The following is a 25,027-nucleotide window of genomic DNA, read 5'->3' on the forward strand; positions in this document are numbered from 1 at the left end:
GGGCACTAGCAGTGCACCAAGTAGGAACTTTTATGCAATTGGCCCAAGGTCCTAGAAGTTTGAAGGGGAGTGGGTTTGGCCTAGTCTGCAGACACAGACCCTGATTGGAACTTTGATCAACAACAAGTGTGCAGAGATGCCAAGTTCAAAGACCAGCTATGCGTGAGATTTTATGTGAATCTGAGTGAGATCACAGACATTGTGTACAATGTATATGGAGATAGGCTGGATAGTTGCGTGAGACAGAGATTTGAGGGGTGAACAAGAGTCCAAAATGCTTGAGTCTCACGCATAATGCGTGAGACTTGTTAGCTCTGAGTGTGCCTCCACACAGAGACTAGCACATACAAAACTTGCTGTTCCAATACAGGTCGAGAGAGCCTTCAGTACGCAATGCATGAGTAGGCTGCACATTCAGACCCTTAACTCGAATGGAGGGTTTGCCCAGCAGACTAGGTTTGGCCCTTGTCCCACCACTAGACATTTTATACTGGTGATTATGTTTACTAGCTGTCTGTTTCATAAACCTTGTTTTAATAACTAAGGGTAATCATTACAGTTAAAGGACAAGTCCACCCCGACAAAAAGTTGATTTGAATATAACAAGAAAAATCCATTAATCATAACACTGAAAATTTTGTATCAAAATCGGATGTAAAATAAAAAAAGATTGTGACATATTAAAGTTTCGCTTAATTTTACATAACAGGATATACATGTATGCACATCCTGGTCGATATGCAAATGAGGAGACTGATGACGTCATCCACTCACTATTTCTTTTGTATTTTATTACATGAAATATGAAATATGCTAATTTTCTTCTCATTGTCAAGTGAAACAATGATCAATTCCCCCCTGAACATGTGGAATTAGCATTGTTTAATAATATATGGTTCAGTCAAGTCAGTCCTTCCTGTCAATTCTGTAAAAATGAAATATTTTTTTATTCAAACAATAAAAAACAAAAGAAATAGTGAGTGATGGACATCATCTACTCTCTCATTTGCATACCACTGAGTTGTACAATTATTTTGTGACATATAAGCGAAAATTCAAATGTCATAACTTTCTTATTTCACATCCGATTTTGATGAAATTTTCAACGTTGTGTTTGTTAAATTTTTCTCTATTTATTCAAATCAACATTTTTCTGGGGTGGACTTGACCTTTAAAAGCTACTTAATATTAAACTCTGCCTGAATTGAGGATACAGCTGTGAGCAGAGAAGAATGGGAATGCTGATTTGAAAGGAATTGGTTGCCTCCCAAATATTCAAATAAAACCTATTATCTGTGCACATTTGTTTTGCTTTTAACTCCTTTACTTTAACATTGAAACATACTCAAGCACTATTTACTTTTTACCTTTTAAAGCTGGAAGGGGTTTTCCCTTTTCAGCCCCTGGAGAAACCTGGAAGTAGTCTACCCCCTCAGACCCATTTGTGGGGGTTGTATAATAAGATGATTTTTTACAAGTTCAGATTATGAGTTGGGGGGGGATATGCTTTAGCCTTCATTCTCTACCATGATCAGCTAATTGCCTAGCTCTCTTTTAAATTTTGTGCACTTGCTCAAATGTGGATAAAAACTTTAATTGCTTGGAAAAAGACATATCACCTATTATGTATCAAAAATACCGTGCCTTATTTGCTCATTTCTCAGTAATTTGGGGCGTTCTGCCAGAATGATTTGGAAGGTTTACATTCATACTATATTTTACCCAATATTAGTCTGAATTTGATTTTTTTAAAAATTGAGACATCTGTACATCAAAAAGTACAGTAATAGATGTTTGACCCCCCCCTCCCTTCCCAGTCCATCTGAAGCTTATAGTATGCAGAGCTACCAAGTCTACCTAGCGAGACGAATCGAGAGTGCAGTCAGTGCACAGCTAGTACGTGATACGATGAATCGTGTGCGTGCATCGCATGGTTTGGTAGTGGATCGACATCATGATGAAGCCCATATCTCATGCGCGTGCGCCTTTTCGCAACGTACGAGTGTAAGTACTGGCCGCGCGCAGAGACGCCGAATCATGAAAATCTCACGCATAACATTTTTTTGAACTTGGCATCTCTGAGTATGTAAGTGCCATAAAACAGCAGGGGTAGCGGAATGGCGGGGGGGGGGGGCTAAGCCATGTACAGAAACATGAAAGTGACCGTCTGATTGTGACCTTTTTTTTGCATGGTCGCCTCCCCCCCTTCAACTTTCAAGACCGCTCTGTCAGAGATGCCAAGTTCAAACACCAGCTATGCGTGAGATTTTCTGTGAATCTGAGTGAGATCAGAGACATTGTGTACAATGTATATGGGGATAGGCTGTGATAGTTGCGTGAGACAGACATTTAAGGGGATGAAATAGAGTTCAAAATGCTTGAGTCTCACGCATAATGCGTGAGACTTGGTAGCTCTGTGTACAGGGCTTATTGGCCTAAGCAGTTTTTGGTGGCCCTTGTTATTTTCTCTGATTATACATGTACTGTAATAAGGATAAGAGGCCCTGCCCTATTTTTTGCAGTACATGTATTCTTTTGGCTAATTCTAAATCACAAGCACTCCCCCAAAATTGAAATTTGCGGCCTGCTAATGTGCTTTTAACATAGGAGTTTAAGAGTTTGACTCACAACTGGAAAAGATTTTGTATGTTTATTTTGTAAGAAATGCATAGTTCAATTTTGTTTTAGCAATGATTTGGGTGATTTAAAAGCATGTCATGTTGCCATGGTTAAGGTGTATTTAAATCATTAAGTATCCAATCAGTTATTGTTGTAAACATTGTTCTCTGCACAGGCATTTCATAAACATAACTGGTAAAATGTAAACAGTAAAAACAACTAGGCCTATTGTTTGTTTTCGAGGAAATGCACATGGATATTTTGCTTTTTGGCAATGATGTGTGTCATAAACATTTCATGTATCATGATAATTTATCCAAATAATGAAGTACATATTTCAATCATTTATTGAACATTGTGTATCAACATGTTTTTCTTTGTGTAGGTGTATCATAAACAGGACTGCCAAAATGTAATCGGTGACATGTGATACTTTTTATGCATTTTGAAACGACCCAATTTAAAATTTGTATGATTTTAAAATGTACATTCTGCAACATGACTTTACTTTTATAGCAGGAAGTCAATAATCTTTATTTACTCAAAATGAAACTTATGTACTTCCTAATTCTTTCAAATGGGTGCTCAAGGAAAGGTAAATATTGATTTTCAATCCAGTAATGATCAATGAATTTATCTTGATATACTTTATTTTGTGGTGCGCTGTTCATATTGCCCAGCTTTTAATAGTTAGAACTGCCATTTTCAGTGATGCATAATTAAGAAATTGATCCTGCCAGGTAGCCATTCACCTCACCTGGGTTGAGTGCAGCCCAATGTGGGTAAATTACGCCAAGGCTGGGGTCTAATGGAACCCCCGACCCTTTAAAACGAGAGTCAGAACCACTTGACCCCACTTGATACTTTTAAAAGTGGAAGGGTCTTCTTCTATGCCAAACCTGAATGGTCCTCTGGTAAAATTTTTTAAGTTTTATGAACAAACTCAAACAAAATGCGAGTAGATGACATATTATTTGTGCTGAATGATTGCCAAAAATAGTTACAGCAACAAGTCAGCCCCAAAACTTCTGCACTTTTCTCGCTCTCAAAGTTAATTTTGATATTCAGGTATGGAGGAGTGTGTTATTAAAAGCACAAAAAGGTTTATTACCTTTATGACCCCAGCAAACACAATGTGATGCGATTGCACTTTGATCCAAATGGAACAAGTTGCCAATCTCTTCACAGTGGATTTTCCACACTTTTAATTGTTTTTTTTTAATTCACTGTGAGTAGCAATTGATAGCCACTTGTGGTATTGCTGTAAAATGTGATGCAGCACTGTCCTTCAGTTTGCTCAAGGTTTTGCTCATCCCCCCCCTCCCAAAAATCTTTCTCATGCCAGTATGATTCTATTCCAATCCATTTTGAAAATTGAGTATGAGGTACATACAGTACTTTTCTCTTGTGATTGCGAAAAAAAGAGTACTGTTGGCCACTCATTTTTTTTAAATAATAATTTAGTCATTCATTTTGGAGAGATCAATTGATCAACAGTTCATTACCAAAGAGAAATGGGCCCTCAAGAGTTTCTTAAACTGGTCCACTTGTGCAGAGGTCTTCAAGAAGGTAAACTGATATTTCATCCAAGAAGAAATACAAATTAAGAAGAAAAAATAAATCTGTGCATGTGGACTTTAAATTTAAAAGAAGAACAGTTTCATGTCTGATTTCCTGCCAGCTCAAACAAGCTGAAGAAGAATTGTGGATCGTCTGGATGAACAGATTTATTTTTTCTTCCTAACTTAAAGAATATCAGCCTGATATGAGTATTTTCCTTGTCAATCTTTTGATTATAGTGGCCATTTTCATACATGTTCAGCAGGGAAAGACTGCTATGCATTAGAAGTCTTTTGTATAGCATATTTTTACATAGGACTCTACATTACAAATAGGTGAGAGCTTTTCTCTTATGACCAAAAATGCTATTCAAATTTGTAAAGCAAAATTATTCCCTGTACCACTGTGAGAGTACGGGTAATGCTGACAACACCTCTCTGTTGCATGTGTGTCTTAGGACACACTGCTATGTTGATCAGGTGGGTTCATGAAAGTTATCAGCACTGACTAAATTGTCAGTGCTGAGTAATTCAGTGAAATCCTTGGATTTGATTGGCTGAAAGGCACTGGTCTCTGACTGTTACTTTGGTAACTGTCAGAGAAAGACAACTTTTTTAGTGCTGACAACTTTCATGAATCGGTCCCCAGGTGATGAAGCCAGAGCAATGCTGTAACCTTCTTTGATTTTCAGGTATTTTCCTGGACACACTGTCACGCAGAGGTGATAAAGCCGTAAAGCTCCTCTTCAGCCAAGTTGAAGAGCATTATCCGGAATTGTACAAGGAAATAACGGGAAGAGAGCCCAAGATCACCAGACAGAGACTGAAGACAATCATGGGACGTAAGTAGATCTAAGCCAGTGATGTATAGTCGGTAGCTTGCGGTGGCACAGCATTTGCTCCCGTTTTGATATCTCAGAGGGGCATAGGGTTAGAGTTAGCCGGATCGTAATAGGGTTTTAGGTTCAGAATACAAGGATTGGTGTTTATTTAGTTTTGGAGGTTAGCTTTTACGTTTGGCTTAATGTGCAGATTTCCCTTCGAAGCGACTGTCGTCAGAGCACTAGTCATCGCACGTCCGCTTGCAACCCCTCTTATTTTGAACTTAGTACACTTGCTTCCTTTGGGGCAGAGATCAATGATCATATTACTTGTTAGTTGGAGAAGCACTCAAGAACCAGGGGCCTGTTTCATAAAGCTGTTCGTAAGTTACGCCTGACTTTCTGCGTGATTGGTAACCCTCTATTTCTTATGCTTAATGAACTCTTTGTAGCTGAGCTGACTTTATAGCACCTATGAACATGTTCCAGTCATTTCTAAGTTGTGCATAACTTTACGTACAGCTTTAATGAAGCAACACTCGGGGTGTTTCAGAAAGATTTAAGTATGACTTATAGTCGCACTTAAATGCCTAGTTGCATATGGTTTGAAAGGCATGACCACATCGCTCAGATCGTGTCATGAGGATTTGCACTACTGCATATCTATCAATAATGTCGCATGTTGCATATCGTGTACGCGTCGACATTTAATTGCGACTTAAGTCATGCTTTAAATCTTTGTGATACACCCCCCTGGGCTCCTAAGTATTTGAGTAACTGATAAGTTTGTATACATGTTACACAAAGTCATGTAGTTCAGCCAGCGACCTTCTGCGTCTCGCATATCTACTATTAACTGGCGCATCATCTAGTGATACTGTTGCAATGTCAGCTTCAAAATATGATGTATCACTTGCAATTAGGTAGTCGTCATCAGGAATGATCTTCAAAAAGGCATTAAAAACTCAGATCTTTATCAGGGTGTGTTAGCAGTTTAAAGATTCATTTATTGTACATGTACACAATTTGATTCATTGTCGGTGCTTATTAAAGCTCAGCTAATTATCAATTTGATGGACCAAAATTGATATACTTTTTGTTTTTTATGCAGGAACATTGTATTTTTGTTTACATGTAGTCTCTAAAATGAAAGTTATCATACCAATTGAACACTTTTTGTAAGCACCAGAAACAGTAGCCAAGCTTAGCCAGGTTTATACTGTATAAGAGCCCTGAGCACCTATTAAGGTGGATATATGTGTGCAATAAAAATACCTTATACTTTTTTTTAGTATAAAGCATTTGCCCAGGAATTTGTGAGCTGATAAGGTACAATGTCAAAAAGCCAGAGCCGGGTCTTTCCGGCCGGAATCCTGAAAGCAACCTTTTACCAATCCTCGCTTTTCAACAATTGGGAATGCAGAAAAGCTCCCATGAAAAGTTGCATTAGTGCCTATATGGCAGGATTCGGGCAAAAGGGTTTGGCACAGATTTTTGACAAGGGGGGCCTTTACATCCCCTTCATGGGTGCAATTTTCCATCATTTCAATGCACAGAGAGGGCATTTCTCACACCGGCCCTGACGCTGACCATCCTGACGCAGCTGGCGGAGATGCTGGAGGTGAAGGAGAAGCAGGAGAAAGAACTGGAGCGCACCAAGAAAGACGTCGAAGTTCAGAGACTGGACATTGAGAAACTCACCCACACCAGGAATGTGCTTCAGAGGAAGAACAAAGCACTCCGAGTGAAGAAGGAAGAGAGAGATAAGGTAAAGAGAATGTACTGTATATTCCTTATGACAAAAGAGATGAGGTACAAATATATATATATATATATACCATTTAAAAGAATGCTTGAGATATAAGAAGAATGAATATATATATATATATATATATATATATATATATATTTAAAAAGAATGATGATAGAGATTAGTTAATAGAATGAAGAGATACATGTATGTAAGATGTTCTTCAAAAAGAATGTAGAACGAAATATAAAGATATTATATAAAGGTAAAGAGAATAAATATATTCTTAAAAAATAAACCTCTGGGCTTGATTCGTGTTTAGAGCATGATGAAAAACTCCCATTACCAAAATAAATTGGCCCCATTGAAGTAAGTGTATTATTGGCCTGCTTCTTAATGTTAGGAACCAGGTCAATAATACATGTATATTGACTTTAATGGGGCTAATTATGTATTCATGAGGTCATACATGTATCTTGGACCTATTCCCACCATATTTGGGTTTCGGTGGTTTTTCATCGTGCTCTACCAAAATATGGTATCAAAAATGCTAATATGCAAAAAGTGAAAATTGTTGAAATCACACTTTGGTGCCCCATGACGAAAAACTTCCATTTGAGATCACTATACCCCGGTTTCCCTTCTCATCAATTCTCTTCTCCAAGTACGACAAACCCTAACATCAAGTATCAAAACACCTGTTTCTTGACGTCGGTCCGAAGATAACACAAGAGCCCGGCATCTACACAGCAGGGGGCCACACACGATGGGATGCATGCACAGCGCTGAGCTCGGTTTCTGAAAACATGCCGTCATTTTTATTCGCTTACTTTCCTTATTTCAAGGTCGATTTTCTTCGTTCAAAATTGAAAATGGACTAACATTGGATTACTAAATACAATATGCCTTTGAAAACGTGATTCGAATACAATAATTTCATTCCAAAGGTCCTACTACAGGCAGAGAAGTCTTACGTAATAGCACAGCTGTTGTTTATCTTTTGGTCCTTTGCTCAACGCTCATATACTGGCCTGTGGAGGTGAAATTGAGACAGCGGGGATTACCCCTGGATTACCTGGCCAAGCGCGGGTAATAAGGGTTTGGAAATGATATTTGGGAGATCCAAACGAAAAATGGGGTATAACACCGCAGTTTGCAATATGAACTGCGGTCTTTATCCAAACGGGGGTTTCACATAATGCTATACATGTACTGTGTATCTAATGAATAGAGATGGTTAAGTGTTTATAATATTTTTTTGTCTAATCTTTCTGCTTTTACATAATCATTGGATTCCCCTTTAATGATGAATTGTACTATTTTCAAGTTCTTTTCCTATTGATGTCTGTGGTATTACAGATGGAAGCAGAATTAGCCCAGAGGACTACAATGCTGAAGGATGTCCAGAATAAGCTCCTGAAGTTCCAGAGAGAAGCAGACAAAGCCAAACATCATGCAAGAATGGTAGGTCTTGGTCTATATGCACTTGCTTTACTTCTGAGATACAGTACTACGTGTGCTAAGCCACAAAGGTGGTTTTGAAAACCCACGGTTGAATTTCCTGTGCAAATTATGCTCAATTTAGTGCGTATCGGGCACGTGTATAAAAAATGTCCAACGCTGATGCACGCTTTTGTCACAGAGCACAAAATTGATGCCGGTTACCATGGCTATTTTATTCATGAGTCCACTGTTTGAAGAGTGGACTCATTCAAAACATTGGACTCATGAATAGAATAGCGTTAAAGGTGCTTGAGCTACAGCCAGGGTAATACTATCCAAGTCCTTTGGAAGTGCTTGAGATGTTATTCATAATGTGTTATGCGCTCTACAAGAACTGACTATTATTACTATTATCATTATTACTATAAACAGTTTCATGAAACAGTCCCTCGTTTTCTTCTTCCGACATTTAGGCAACTTTCAAGAACTTTCATTTGGAGTATGAACTGAGGGAGACACAGAACAGGAGGAACATTGAACGACGTCAAACCCGGAACCTTCAGAGGAGTGTCAAGAACCACGAGAAATTGTTGTCAGAACACAACATCACGTATACCTTTGATCCCAAAAAGGTGGAGGAGCTTCAACGTGAACTTGAAAAGATTGATGTAAGTCGAGCGATTCACTGGAAACAAGCCAAAGAAAATCATCTCCAGCGGATGTCTCATAAAGCTTATATTGATAATGAAAACAATAATCTAAAAAAAATTAAATAATAGCAATGATATTGATGATGATGTTGATAATGATAATTAAAGCAACAACCAAAACAAAGCCATATGTATACATATCATTATGTCGGAGCAAGAACGCCCTTAACACCACACTTTTGCGCATCACATGCCTGCAAAAGTACCCTTAATAGGATGCATAAGGGCATCGCGCAGGGGAGTCCTTGTACCTACACAACAATATGTTCACTCAAAATGGTTCACAATCGGAACTTCAAGAATGAATGTAAGGTATAGAATGTAGTTTATGTGAGGATACACTCTTGTGCCATGGAAACTTTTAGTTATTTTGCCATTTTAGCTTTTCATTTTCATTTATTTTCCACAAATCAATCAAAATAAAAAATAATATTCTGAAATGGTATACCGTAAATGATTACATAAGTATAGACAAAAAATAATCTTGAGCATTACATTTAAAGTCGATGGACCTAAAGTAAAGCAAGAGCTTGTGAATAGGCGCAATCATTAAACAGAACTGCATAAAGACAAAAAGTACAAAGAACAGGGACACACAGGTTAGTAGAAAAGACAAAGAAGACCAGTCTATTATTGCCATTCAAGTCTAAAATGATTCGGAAGGTAAATGCATATTTTGTCGTATATCAAAGGAAGCAAACTTCGTATATCAAAGTACGTGATTCATGGTAAAGTTCCCCTGACAACCGGATGCCCGGAACCTCCCTCTTCCAGCTTTTGACATGCCATCAAATGGTCTAATATGTGATTGTTTTTTGTTCCCCTTGATGATGCTTTGTGAGTTTTTTTGCTTCATTTTATGCTATCCAGGACTTTAGACGGTCTGTCGCAGTAAGCGACGAAGTGTGCGAAATATCGGAGCGAGTCAAGAGTCAACTCGCTGAAGTGAGGCAAACGAACAAAGGTCTTAACTTGAAGGTGCGGAGAAAGCAAGAAGAAAATGAACGGGTAAGATTTTGAAATCCAAGCTAAACTTGCTCAGGGGATTACTAAAGGCGACCGCACACCTTACGATTGGTCTGTGACCCGATTTCAGAATAAAATGTAGTAGAATTTGATGTTAACATTGAGACTCGGAATATCTTACTGTGTAACGTTCTAAATCATCGTACAAATACCTATTTTCAAATCTGTGACTATGCTATCATCCTTCTTAGAATAAAAGCGAATTTAATATGTAGTCGTAATGACGTCATAGCAGTCGTACGATTGGCTATGATTTGAAACTAATTTGGCCTTTACTCCAAAATAAGAGCTTGCAATCTTTCAAAATTGTTATATAAGTATACTTTCAATTGATTTTAACCTCAAATAAAATGATTTGTTGCATTCACATTTTCAGAAAATGAGCAAAATGCGATTTGTTCCGAAATTGGATCGCGAACAATCGTAAGGTGTGCAGTGGCCTTAAGATTAATTGAATTATATGTAGCCAATTCTGCTCAGATTTGAAGATTTGTTTGAGAGGCAGTGGTGCACTGCAATTTACAGGCCCTAAATGTGAATATGGAATACTTTGTATCAACTTATTGTTTGATTTTCATTTCCAAATGAATGACCTGTTCATGGGAGGAATTAATTCACTTTGTAAATGCCTGTGGTTCATAACTTCTCAGAAGTACATGTATTCTCTTCCTTCATTTCTCTATTTTCTTTCGTCTACATTGAGTTTACACAACTTATACATGTACAGACTGAATTGTTGGATTTTCTTCAGTTATATTTGATAGGGATTCAAACAAATCAAGAATATTAGGTAATAGATCATAAGAGACAAGTGCAGATTCAGCATAATCGGGGGGGCGGGGGGGGCAGTCTGCCCCCCTGAAGAGCCACAACCCATGCAAAGGACGTATCCCTGCCCCCCCTTACGAGCTTGAAAGACCTTTTCCCCCCCCTGACGAGCTTGAAGACCTTTATTGCCCCTCCCCCCCCCCCCCCCCCCCCCCCCCGATGAACTTGAAGACCTTTTTTTTTGCTTGTCAATTTTTTTTCTGGTACGAAATCCTTTATTTGAGATTGAAGACCCTTTTTTGCCCCCATGTGGAAAATCCTAGGTATGCCACTGGAGGCAAGTGGTATGATAATATAAGAACATTGTAATAATATATAATTAGATGATATTGTAAGATAAGAGATCGATCTCTCTCTCTCTCAATGTTTTCATCTCTACCCAACTTGTTTTGTCCCCTATAAATCCTAAGGATAGATGTTAGATCTAAATGAAGATAAAAACTTTTCATGCTCTCTGTTTACATGTATTCTTTTCTTAATACAAGGATCGACCAAATATTACATGGAAATATATGGTAAAGAATGAAAGGAGGGGTTGTTCAGAATGATTTGGATGATCAAGACGGAAAGGTGTGGAAGGAGAGTCAATTGCCCTTCACTAGAGGGAAAATACTGACTGAAATAAATGATGATAATGATGGAAGACCTCTACAACGTCACTTGTTTCTATCCCCTTTTGATCCTTGGACTATATTTTATATTGAAAAAAAGACCATGGCATCCTTTTTTTTAATCTCTTATAAAAGCTGAGAGGAGAAATTGATTTACTGAAGCAGGAACGAACGATGATGAGAGAGACGATGAAGATGAACCGCCTGCATCTTGAGATGTCTCAGAAAGAACTGGAGATCGTTAGCCAGGAGAGGGCAAAGGTTAGTCACACAGGAGGCCATCACCGTTGCTGGCGCATGCAGTTTCTATGTACACATATCCATAGGGAATTTAACTTTTCAGTGATAAAGTCATTCGAATCCTACAGGAGCAAAATCCCCAGATAAGTACATTCTTTAAAATACTAACCTCATCGATGTGAGGTTTCCAGTTTAATGCACAGTTCTATAGTCTACTATGATGAGAATTTATAATTTTTTAAGGACCTTTAAAAGATGCTGTAGACATGGAATGAAAGAAGTGAAGTTGCTAGCAATGTATCATGGTGTTTTCCCCAAAAATTTTGTAATGATTTGAGTGCCAAATGCAATTATAATTCATTGATTATCTAGTTAACAACATTCTCTTCACCCATGGTGTATCTTAAACCCGAGTTTAGAATATTGGCTGATGTGATTTTGCGTGATAGGATGTGATGTGATATTGGCGCGATTTCCTTCAGCAAGAAACTGATCCACAATGTGCTGCATCCAACCCAGGTGAGGTAAATGGGTACCGGTAGGAAGTAATTTCTTAAAAAGCTGTGTGCGCTATGAACGCCTAGCTTAGCCAGGTAATATAGGAGCGCCTTGAGTACCTAACAAGGTGGATATGTGCGCAATATAAATAACCTATATTATTATTATTTTTATTCTCTTTCTTAATGTTTGTTTTATACTTTTGTTAATTTTTTGTAATCTTTGTCATTTTTTTGCAGTTGAACCAAGCCTATGAGGAGGTATTAAAGGACCTGTCCCAATCGTTCCTCAACACCACATCCCTACAGCGCAGTGTCAACAAGCTACGACTAGACTATGCTGATCTCTCTGAAAGGGTTATTGTAAGTTCACCTCCGACTCTCCAAAAAAGAGTTATTAAATCATTTCATATCTAATTGAAATAGTCAGACCATGAAATGATGTTATTGCACAAAGTCTACTATATTGTAATGGAATTGATTGCCGTTTGACAAACTCATGAATCGAGTTAAATGAAATGATCTCTCAAAATGGGGTAACTTGAATAGTAATTGATCTTACTTAAAGGTCAAGTCCACCTCAGAAAAATGTTGATTTGAATCAATAGAGAAAAATCAGACAAGCACAATGCTGAAGATTTCATCAAAATCGGATGTAAAATAAGAAAGTTATGACATTTCAAAGTTTCGCTTATTAAGGATTCTGGAAGAAATTGTGTAATTGCTGAGAAAGAAGCAAAATAAGCACGGATTCGGTCACTTCCGTCGGGTCTTTATTCCAGCAATAATAATACACTGTCCCACGTGTGCCTACCTGTGTTAGCGATCTCCAGTGTGATTGTATTTCAGCTTAGATTTTATGATTTCACAAAGTTCAATTTATGTAACTGTACCAGATCTAGATCCATGATGATATAGTCATACTTAACCTTGGTTTTACAGACTTTCTCACGAAATTAGTGTTTTACTGCAACTACTATCATTTAGCTTTAAGACAAATTCATATACTTACCAGTTGGTCTAGTTGCCATTTAATACAATACCAGTTTGTCTGATTTCTACATATAAGATGAATTGTTAATGAATGAAATTCTCATTTGACAAAATGTAAAATAGCTATGGGGTAGACAAAATTGAAATTAGAGCATGTACATGTAGGTAATTCTATATTGCATTTGGACTAAGCGATGGTTAGACGAAAAACAATAATTAGACCAAATTGATTGTAGTTCAACTGAGTTTAGCAATGATGGTGCTAGATGATCTATGGATTAGACCACCTGCTAGTAGACCAAGTGGTTACAAATCTGTTATATCATGTTTTTCTTCTTTTCTTTTGCTCACAGAATAATAATGATGGGTCAATGGATACATCTGGAGTATTTGTAAGTATAATCATTTTCCTTCTTAGGGCTGCACAATAATGACAATAACACAGAAATTTTGTGACAATGAAACTTCAATGAATAGATATGAGGTCCCCTAATAACTCCCCTATTAAATATCATAAACAATGAGCTTTTGATGTTATGAAGTAAGGATAAAAGCTTGTCAAGTAGACTTACTTACTTGTATTATTTATCGTGATGTGTCACTTTCCCATCATGTGTGAACACCAAATTTCTGCCAAAGGTCATTTGGCCTGATGAATCTCCCTGGGTAAGATATGAATCATCGCAATGAAAAATGTAAGTAAGCCAAGTTGACAAGTTTTCCACCTTTATTCATAACATTGAAATTTCATACTTTGTTGTTTTTTGTATTTGAATAGAATTATATTCAAGACAGTAAAAAGAGAAACTTCATGATCTAATCTACTTGGGAAGTGTTTAACTATTCACAGACTTGTCAAAGGTTTATCCAACAAGTCCTGTTGTATCTCACCGTCACCATAGTCCTTGTGCTGAGAAGCCCATCAAATTCAAGGAAAAATTCTCAGATCTAAGAATCTTGTCGGACAAAAATGTTGATGAAATGCCCCCCTCCTGGATGATTAAGGACATTCCTAGTGTTATAACATGTTTCAGACGGGAAATCTGCCTTTAAAGGTATTGTTTAACTTTGTGAACAGCTGATTTAAAAAATTCTCAAACCAAGATGAAACATGTGTACAAGTGCATGTATTAGAACTAATAAACCCTGAAAACAACCATTATTGAGAATGAAAAGCGAAAACTACAAGGCAAACCCCGATTTTGTAACTAGGCGTCTTATAGACACCTAAATAGTACACATAAGTGTATGGGATGAAATTAAGATGGTGTTTCCGGTCACTTTATATTTCAATTTTTGAAGTACTAAATAATAAATGCAATTTTTTCTGGGCTTCATTTTTTTAACATATCACAGACACAGGTGACAAGTGTGACCTTCTAGCTCAGATTTTTTAAAAGTCAAACCAATGTTAACCAATCACTTTAAATGGTATGAAACATTGATATTATATCCATTACTCTAATCCAAGATACCAGATCCCAGGAAAGGCTCATAAAAAGGTCATCCTGGACCAATATCTTATTCCCCATATCCATGCTGTTCGACTTAGCTTGAAAATGTGGTTGTGGAAACAAAAATGATAAAGTTTAAATGTGTTTATCGAAGTACAAACAATTATATTTTATTCTGTAGACACACGGTGATGCAGATGATGAACTTGGAGATGACGATGATGATGTTTTGCTCGATGCACTGCTAGACAGTGCTTCGAGTGGAGTAGATGAAAAGATAGTCCCTATGCCTCGACCGAGAGTGACGAGAATGGTCTCCAACACCAGTCGAGGATGCAAGCTAGAGCAGATGAAGACATTGTCCGAGTCTTTTGACAAGGCGTCGTCAGCATCGTCGCCCTCCCGCACGATGACCAGCAGCTCTTCAACGACGACTGGAGATGATTCTGCCTCTGCTTCGCTCAAGATCGGTCGCATCTCGAGGTTCCCCAGCTACAGTTTCCTCGGGAGCAGCGATGATGACGGTGACGATGAAGACGATTACGATGAAGATATGGCGCGCAGCAAGAGCAGGTATCATGAGCTCATCAAGAAAACTTGAAATTCTTGAGGGTTTTTTTATCTTGATGTTTGCCTTTCAACAAATGCTCAAATTTATTCTAACAATCTCAGGGCCCCATTTCATATTGACTTACAATTATGGTAACTTTGCGATTATGGTAACTTCCATGGATATCTTGCTGGGCTTACCATTATGGCAGAGGCAATAATGGTAAAGTTACAGTCATTGTAAGTCCCCAGTGTATTACGTGGGCTTGCGCTTGTATCATTTGCTTATTGTAGGACTTCATTGTGTATGCCTTTTAAATATTTGTATGTATAAACTTTCCCATCAGTTTCACCAAATGGTTAACCTTAGAATTTACAAACCTTGTTTTCATTTGTTCTGTTGAATGTTTGTTGATTTTGAAAGTTATAAGATATCTTCTCTTTATATTGTTAGCCTGACCTTTGGTGTTTTTTGTCAGCTATTCACATTATCTCCAGGTAATGCTGTTAATTCTGCAGTTGTATCTACCAAATACTCTACAAATTTGCATTCATACCATACATTGTTATGCTGTAGAAGAAGTAGCAGCTTCAAATATCATTACATTGATGAAGATTCTGAGTAATTCATGTCCTATTAAAACTCTGTGAATCACATTCAACACCATGTATGAAACAACCAAAGCATCATCAAAATATGTTTATTAATCATTCAGGAAATAGGTGTGTCATTCGTTCATGTTCTCATTATTTTGTTCAAAATTTTACTCTAATTTTTCAGCTCTGCTTAAATGCTCGCTTGCTGCAGTATCACCATTATTATAGAGAGAGATATTATCATAGACAGGCCCCAGTCTCACAAAGAGCTACGATTGATCCAATTAATCTCAACTGAATGGAAATCCATCCATACCATAATTTTTTTCTACAAGAATATTGCATAATCTCTTTAGTAAACAAAGAGAATCACACTTAATCTTCAAGAGAATGATGAATGTACATCATCTCTAGAAAATATTTGGAACAAATTTGCATTTTAGATGTTGACGTTGCTGGCCATCCAAAGTTGTGATTGACGGGACCCTGGATTCAGAAGCAAAACTTATATTGACCAGTCAAAATCATTCTTGTTTGAATACTATGATTGATAAGATACTCCAGGGCCCAGTCTTACAAAGAGTTACGATTGATCCAATTAATCTCAACTAATGAATGATTGATAAGATACTCCAGGGCCCAGTCTCACAAAGAGTTACGATTGATCCAATTAATCTCAACTGAATGGATATCCATCCATACCATAATTTTTTCTACAAAAAAATTGTACAATCTCCTTAGTAAACAAAGAGAATCACACTGAATCTTCAAGAGAACAATGAATGTGCGAAAATACATCATATCTAGAAAATATTCTGAACAAACATGCATTTTAGATGGTGATGTTGCTGGCTTTCCATAGTTGTGGTTGATTGGATCAATCGCAACTCTTTGTGAGACGGGGTCCAGATATCAATGGGGCATTAAGGCTAACAAAAAGGATGATATAATCATATTTTTTCTCATTCTTAGGTTGGAGGAAGAATTTGAAGTTGTAGACCAGCCATTTTCAAGTACGTATACACATGTATCCCCCTCGTATGGATTATATGTTAAATTTTATTTCTGTTTCTTCAATTATACCTTGTTTTTCCTCCGTCCACTCATGGGGAGTTTGTCATGTGCGATGTTTTATCCAACAAAGAATGTTTACTCCAACAGTTGAAGGGGAAGCTCATCCTGGCAAAAAGTTTATTGTACAAATAGCTGAAAAAAATTATTAAAAATATTTATTACCAAAGGTTGAGAAAAATCCATCAGAAAATAAGAAAGTTTTTAGAATTTTAATTATTCAATTTTGTGATGTCATATGCGAGCAGCTTTCCAACATGTACATTACGTATGATAAAAAAATCAATGAAATGTTATTTTCTCAGAAAATTGAACAAATTTTTTACTTTACCTTCAGTATATCAATAGACAAATCATTTCAAATCGGTTCCTAAAGAGAAAACAAAAATTAAGTCATCTTGAACCATTGCAAATAATGATTTATGCCATTTATATTTATGGGGCAGCGGCTCCCCACAAATCCAAAACTTCAAATTCTAATCACTTTCTTAATCTTTAACGGATATTCCTATAACTTTCACCAACATTTTTTTTATTATTTCGTTCTGGTATTTTTACAACAAACTTTTCTTCAAGGTGAACTTCCCCTTTCACAGCCCCCTACATCTGTGCGTCTCGGCCAGCCAAACTCAAGGACAGAACTCATCAGATGATATCAGCATCTGAGGTCTTTATGTAAAGTTCTGTCCTTACCTTGAATTTAACTCTAATCCATTATTACAAAACCAGTGTTATAACATTCCTAAGTTGGTGAAATCACTGTGTTGCTATTGCCTGAGCGGTTGCCAAGTGATTCGCAGTCGTCACACAGATTGAAATGCATGGATAAAATAATAGCATTTTCTGGTTGCCAAAGTTTTCTTGAAGAGAGTGAAAATCAATTAAACTGCCTAGTCAATATGTGCAAAAATGTCACTTTGAATCGTTGGAGACAAGAGGCGAACAGAAAATGGACATACTCGTGCTGCATGTTATAAATGAAAAAGTACCTGTTTGCTTATTATTGGGAAGTATATTATATAATCACTTATCAAAAGAAAAACACTTTGAACTTTTTTCGTTCCATTTTATTTCCAGTGCGTTCCAGGCCGGCTACCCGCCATGTACGTGCCATGCAAGATCGCCGTCGTTCCCGATCGCTCAGCCGACTGGAAGACTACGAGAGCATGGAGTTCTTGAACTCACCAGGTTGTTACAGGTATGCACAACCAGGCAGCAAAGATTCACCGCCAGCCAAAGCTCTCTCGCGGGAGAGTTCCGGCAAAGGTCAAAGGTCAATTAACCGTGTTGAATCTTGGCTTCTTGTCTCGAACCCCAAAGCGTCCGTTCCAAAGTTAAGGGTCCCGCCCATGCAGGCTGAAGAGAACGCTCAGAGTCCAGGACCCGACCCCGAAGGCTGCATGCAGGAATGCATCCAGCCTTCGGAGCAGTGGCTAGGTCCTCCATTAGAACCTATCAAACAAGAAGAGCCGCTGCTCAGTAAACGCATCAAAAACCTCTCTGGGTTCTTGGTAATGAACCGGGGATCCTACAGATTTGGGGTGCATAGAAAGGGTGGCCAAAAAGTAGTTAAACATAAAGAAAAACCGGGATGAATGAAGGCTCTAATTTAACAAACAAAAGTGCAATAACAATGTAAATATCAATCCTCTTTTAAATGCTCTGTACATGTCATTGAATGCATTGTGCTGGTGCATTGTCGGTTTTTAAAATACTTTTTTTTTATATTATACAAGTATTTTTCAGATTATCATCAAATGAAAATAGATCTTGGACCTATTTCTTGTAGAAATTTGTGCAATTATTAAATCTTGGGAATCTTTATTCCCAGACTCTTCTCTTCTAAAAAAATAGGCATAGAATAGCATAGATTCTTTTTAGAATTGTAGAATGACTGTTTAAGGAGAATGAAACAATCAGAAAAAACAATAGTAATAAAAACAGAAAATAATGCAACTTAGAAAAAATTCAGTTAATATCATCTACGAAATGGCAAAGTTATGGAAGTTTTGAAAGCCTTACTTCATATGGCAGTCCTCAATGTGGCAATGTTGCTTCAAAATGGTAGGTAAAGTAGCTCAACACTCAGTTTGTACATTAATTTGTATGATTTCTTCTGTAGATGTTGCTTTTAAATAATTTTCCCAATGATATCTTAATAACTTCAGCAGTGGATACTAAAAAAAGGTGTAAAATGTGTATGAAAAAGTGTGACTCCAAATCCTTTCACAATTTAAGCATTCATTGCCAATTTGAGGAGTGCTATGGAACGTGAATTGACTTTTCAATCCTTTTCAACTTCGTCATTAATAACCGATTTTGATGGAATTTTTGTTTTTGTCTCACCTGCATAGCAGAGTGAGACTATAGGCTCAGATTTTCCGACGGCGGCGGCGTCAACATCAAATCTTAAGTTTTTGATATGACATCATAACTTAAAAAGTATATGGATCTAGTTCATGAAACTTGGCCATAAGGTTAATCAAGTATTACTGAACATCCTGCTTGAGTTCATGTCACATGATCAAGGTGAAAGGTCATTTAGGGTCAATTAACTTAGACCATGTTGGGGGAATCAATATCAAAATCTTAACCTAAGGTTGAGTTTTTGAAATGACATCATAACTTAGAAAGTATATGGACCTAGTTCATGAAACTTGGCCATAAGGTTTATCAAGTATTACTAAACACCCTGCCTGAGTTTCATGTCACATGACCAAGGTCAAAGGTCATTTAGGGTCAATGAACTTTGGCCGAATTGGAGGTATCTGTTAAATTACCATCATAACTTTGAAAGTTTATGGATCTGATTCATAAAACTTTGACATGAGAGTAATCAAGTATCACTGAACATCCTGTGCGAGTTTCAGGTCATATGATCAAGGTTAAAGGTCATATAAGGTCAACAAATTTTGGCCACTTTGGGGGTATTTGTTGAATTACCATCATATCTCTGTAAGTGTATTGGTCTAGATCATAAAACGTGGAAATAAGAGTAACCAAGTAACACTGAACTTCTTGTGCAAGTCTTAGTAGTTTTCAAAGTCAGCACTGCTGCTATATTGGATCGCGATATGCAGGTGAGACCGCCAGAGGCATTCCACTTGTTAAAGGTCAAGTCCACCTCAGAAAAATGTTGATTTGAATCAATAGAGAAAAATCAGACAAGCACAATGCTGAAAATTTCATTAAAATCGGATGTAAAATAATAAAGTTATGACATTTCAAATTTTCGCTTATTTTCAACAAAATAGTTATATGAACGAGCCAGTTACATCCAAATGGGAGTCGATGATGATGTCACTTACTCACTATTTCATTTGTCTTTTATTGTTTGAATTATAAGATATTTCAATTTTTACGAATTTGACGATTAGGACCTCCTTGCCTGAAGCACAAAATGTTAAAATAATGGAATTCCACGTGTTCAGGGAGGAATGAAACTTCATTTCACATGACAATGATGAGAAAATAAAAATATTTGATATTTCATATAATAAAATACAAAAGAAATAGTGAGTGAGTGATTTCATCAACTCTCTCATTTGGATGTAACTGGCTCGTTCATATAACTATTTTGTTGAAAATAAGCGAAACTTTAAAATGCCATAACTTTCTTATTTTACATCCGATTTTGATGAAATTTTCAGTGTTATTCTTGTTGAATTTTTCTCTTTTTATTCAAATCAAGTTTTTGTTGGGGTGGACTTGTCCTTTAAAGATTTCTTCTCTCAATACTTTCATTAAAATAAATTTTCCCTGAAGTTTCATTCTCCTTTGATTAAAAATGATATCATTCATAATCTTATATGTTAACATCTCAGGAAATTATATTTATTTGGGAAGCTCAATGCATTTTGCGAAGTGCCTTTTACCAAGCTTACATGTACTTGTAAATAGGTGTAGCATACATGTAGATGATTTCTCTTTTTTTATCTACATTTTTGTATTTGGTAATGTGAAGGACTTGATATCATAGCAACATTCCTTGGAAGTTACAGTAATGGCAAATTCAAAATAGTTGCAAGTCTTTATGTCACAAGCTCCAGGGCCCATAACACACAAAGGTTAGCGATTAATCGCTATATGAATTGGCCTATCAAAATCATTGTTGCATGCGCATTCTGCTCTGTAGACTGACCAAGAACCAATCAGAATTGTCCTTTCAAATTAGCTATTAATCGCTAACTTTTGTGTTAAGGGGCTCAGTTCTTCAAAACTTTTCTTTGAATCACCATGTACTTTGATAATTCATTTGTCTCTATCATCATTTCAACATTGACTCTTCATAAGTACTGTGTGAGTTTGGTCATCATTTCAATGTTGAATTTAGGATTTTGAAATACATGTAGAGGGTGCATGCAGCAATTTCCTAGATTTAGCTTTTATAATACGTACAATGTATATTCAATGGGCTATTCTCAGAAGCGGGTAGAGGGGGCTCCTCTGCTTGGTTCTGCCATTGCCATTTTATAACATATTGGGAATTTACATGATCAACGAGGCTCAGACATGTGTGATTTCTTCGGAATTTGGAGAAAAATTCCCACATTAGAAAAAAGGAAGGGGAAGGCGGAGTTAGTTGAGCATAGGGGCAAGTTGAGCCACCACCCCCAAGCCAATAAATGAATGAGTCAGACATTGTGGTGATGTCATGTATTGATGACCCATTACATAACCTTTAACCCCAACACATTGTTCTCAACTTTGAAACAAAAAGTACTTTTTTTAGAGGGAAGAATACAAATTTCAGCCAAAAAAGTAAAAAAGGGTGTGAAATAGATCAGTGCCTTTTACCCACACACATCTTTAAATATAATAAAGAAATAAGAACAATATTGTCCAGGTATGGATTCTCATTCTTGTCATAGTCTTTTACAAGATGGATGCATAAGAAATGTGTGGATGTGAAAATATCGCATGAAGTTTGGACTTGGATAATTTGAGCCAGCCACCATGGGGCAAGTTGAGCCATGGTGATTCTTATGGTATTGTATAATAAAAAGAAACAAACCTTAAAAAGCCATTGATATGCAAGCAGAAACGAGCAAATTCACATGACAGTTCTTTTAGTATTTATGTAGAGAATTAGCAAGTGAAAAGACTTTAAACAAAAAATTGACATGTCGGTTATTCTGGCATACATTTTGTACATAGTTTTTGTGGCTCAACTTACCCCCAGAAGGGGGCACAACTTACCCCACAGATGGGGCAAGTTGAGCCATTTGACATCGTTTTTTGTCTCACCTGCGAAGCAGAGTGAGACTATAGGTGCCGCTTTTCCGACGGCGACGGCGGCGTCAACATCAAATCTTAACCTGAGGTTAAGTTTTTGAAATGACATCATAACTTAGAAAGTATATGGACCTAGTTCATGAAACTTGGCCATAAGGTTAATCAATTATTACTGAACATCCTATTAAAGTTTCATGTCACATGACCAAGGTCAAAGGTCATTTAGGGTCAATGAACTTAGACCATGTTGGAGGAATCAACATCGAAATCTTAACCTGAGGTTAAGTTTTTGAAATGTCATCATAACTTAGAAAATATATGGACCTAGTTCATGAAACTTGGACATAAGGTTAATCAAGTATCACTGAACATCCTGCATGAGTTTCATGTCACATGACCAAGGTCAAAGGTCATTTAGGGTCAATGAACTTTGGCCGAATTGGGGATATCTGTTGAATTCCCATCATAACTTTGAAAGTTTATGGATCTGATTCATGAATCTTGGACATAATAGTAATCAAGCATCACTGAATATTTTGTGCAAGTTTCAGGTCTCATGATTAAGGTCAAAGGTCATTTAGGGTCAATGAACTTTGGCTGAATCAGGGGTATCTGTTGAATTACCATCATAACTTTGAAAGTTTATTAGTCTAGTTCATTAAACTTGGACATATGAGTAATCAAATATCACTGAACATCCTGTGCGCGTTTCAGGTCACATGACCAAGGTCAAAGGTCAATGAACTTTGGCCGAATTGGGTGTATCTGTTGAATTACCATCAAAACTTTGAAAGTTTATGGATCTGATTCATGAAACTTGTACATAAGAGTAATCAAGTATCACTGAACATCCTGTGCTAGTTTCAGGTCACATGATCAAGGTCAAAGGTCATGTAAGGTCAATGAACTTTGGCCATGTTGGGGTTTTTTGTTGAATAACCATCATATCTCTGTAAGTTTATTGGTCTCGTTCATAAAAAGTGGACATAAGAGTAACCATGTATCACTGAACATCTTGTGCGAGTTAGAGTAGTATTCAAAGTCAGCACTGCTGCTATATTGAACTGCGTGATGCAGGTGAGACAGCCAGAGGCATTCCACTTGTTTAAAGGTTACAATGACTTTCAGTGTGGGGGTAGAAAGTAATATCTAGGTAAAAAATATTGCCCAAGAATCAAATTTAAAGGCAAGGTGCTAATTTGTTCCTGGTCATAAGACATATCAATTCTAACATGCAAAATGCATGAAGTGCCACAACTTACCCCGCCTTCCCCTACTATTGCTCCAGACTACATGTATTTTTACAGGCAAGCCCTGTCTCTCTTCCGGGTCCATGCCTGACTCATCATTATACTCCAAACTTCCATTCGTCCTATGTACATAATGTGTGATCCAAAGATGTCTGTATTGATTGTCTAGACATACATAAATGCTTCAGAGAGCATGTGTGCTTTATATTAAGCGTTTTTGTTTCATAATAGATAGGTGATGTATGGATGGAAAATGAAACTGTTAAAGGTATAACTGTTGTGATACTACAGAATATGAATTCAAAATCAGGATGATATCAGACATTTTAATAAAGGTGCAGTTAATATACTACACAATCTAAATTAGGGCGATACCAGAAATGATTGTGATATGATACTATACAATCTTAATTAGGATGATACCAGATATAATTGTGATATGATAATCTATAATCTTAATTAGGGTGCTACCAGAAATATTCACCATTAATCTCTCAAGGAATGCAGGAATTTATGAGAATAGAAACTAATTGAAAAATACTAACCAATCTTGATTAGGGCGATAACAGAAATGAATGTGATATGATAATTTACAATCTTAATTAGGGCGATACCAGAAATAATTGTGATATGATAATCTACAATCTTAATTAGGAAGATACCAAAAATCTTCACCATTAATCTGTCAAGGAATGCAGGAATTTATGAGAATAGAAACTAATTGAAAAATACTTATTGAGCCACACTTACATAAAATATTTTTCTTTGTGTCTTAATAACATTACGGTTGAATATATACATGTATTTATAAATGATAATCTTCGTATAATTACTGGAATGAGAAATGCTTCAATTTTTTTCTTTTTTTCATCAATTGTTTGATATACCTCTTGTTTCTAAAATATCTCACCATTTTTTTTGTATGGTGATTTATGTATTCATGTGGTCTGTAATTGAATCTTTCCTTATCATATCTTATTATCCTTATCATATCATTATTGAATGATATTATTATATGCCTCATGGTATCACCAGACAGTAATATGAAGTAAAAGATTTGGAAAGAATAATTGAAATGCACAAAAACTATCATATTTCTATCTTTCTATGCATGCTATCTTAATACTTGCATTAATTTGAACACCTTTCTCAAACACTTGGGGATGGGGAATCAGTTGCCCCCCCCCCATATTGTAGGATAGCCTTCCTGAAAGGAAAATGCATTTCTGCAAAAAATGAATAAAAAAATCTTCCCCAAACCTTTACATTTACGACTGATTTCTGCACACACCTCAAGAAATCTTTAGGGTGGTTTTGATACTTCACACTCTTATTATTTACCGTACATGTATATTGTTACATGTATCATCATCATGTGATTGGGGTTCTATTCATATTTAAAGCTGATACGAACCAATAGCGCCACCCCGAGTCCTCAACTTCTCATGCTTGGCTAGTTTCATGACCCATAATGCTAGTGTAGTCTAGTAATATAGACCCACTTGAATGATAACATGCTAATCAACACTCAATACATTTATACCGCAATAATTGTTACCAAGTAGCAAAACAATTACTTTTCCTTTCAAAACATTTGAGTTTCTCTATACAAATACAATTATAGGTCAATTTATTCTCTGTAGTAATAGCAGGTATCTGAAAATGTATATTTGAAGACTATGTATTCATAACACACAGTCAGTGAGAGGCCACACACAGTTCCTCCCCCATTCACTTTTCCCATATACTTGGGTGGAGGGTAAACTCCTGATTC

General features: G+C 36.7%; 1 protein-coding gene across 6 annotated transcripts in view; it reads left to right on the forward strand.

Moving 5' to 3' along the window:
* LOC121422413 (caspase recruitment domain-containing protein 11-like) overlaps positions 1-25,027 on the forward strand; it is a 64,176-nt gene that overhangs the window by 26,396 nt on the left and 12,753 nt on the right. For 3 of the 6 annotated variants that reach the window (XR_005971159.1, XM_041617443.1, XM_041617442.1), the window contains exons 3-13: positions 4,871-5,020; positions 6,556-6,767; positions 8,109-8,213; positions 8,666-8,860; positions 9,773-9,910; positions 11,503-11,628; positions 12,345-12,467; positions 13,451-13,489; positions 14,733-15,124; positions 16,670-16,710; positions 17,846-17,966. Coding sequence is in view for 5 of the 6 variants with exons in the window: in XM_041617443.1 (XP_041473377.1) it covers positions 4,871-5,020; positions 6,556-6,767; positions 8,109-8,213; positions 8,666-8,860; positions 9,773-9,910; positions 11,503-11,628; positions 12,345-12,467; positions 13,451-13,489; positions 14,733-15,124; positions 16,670-16,710; positions 17,846-17,966 (1,642 nt within the window). In the remaining variant the exon portion in view is untranslated. Of the gene's footprint in view, positions 1-4,870; positions 5,021-6,555; positions 6,768-8,108; positions 8,214-8,665; positions 8,861-9,772; positions 9,911-11,502; positions 11,629-12,344; positions 12,468-13,450; positions 13,490-14,732; positions 15,125-16,669; positions 16,711-17,845; positions 19,150-25,027 lie in introns of those variants that run through there. The other 3 variants (XM_041617440.1, XM_041617441.1, XM_041617439.1) reach the window with 2 other exon arrangements.

The sequence above is a fragment of the Lytechinus variegatus genome, chromosome 10 (assembly GCF_018143015.1).
Source record: "Lytechinus variegatus isolate NC3 chromosome 10, Lvar_3.0, whole genome shotgun sequence".
NCBI lineage: Eukaryota > Metazoa > Echinodermata > Echinoidea > Temnopleuroida > Toxopneustidae > Lytechinus > Lytechinus variegatus.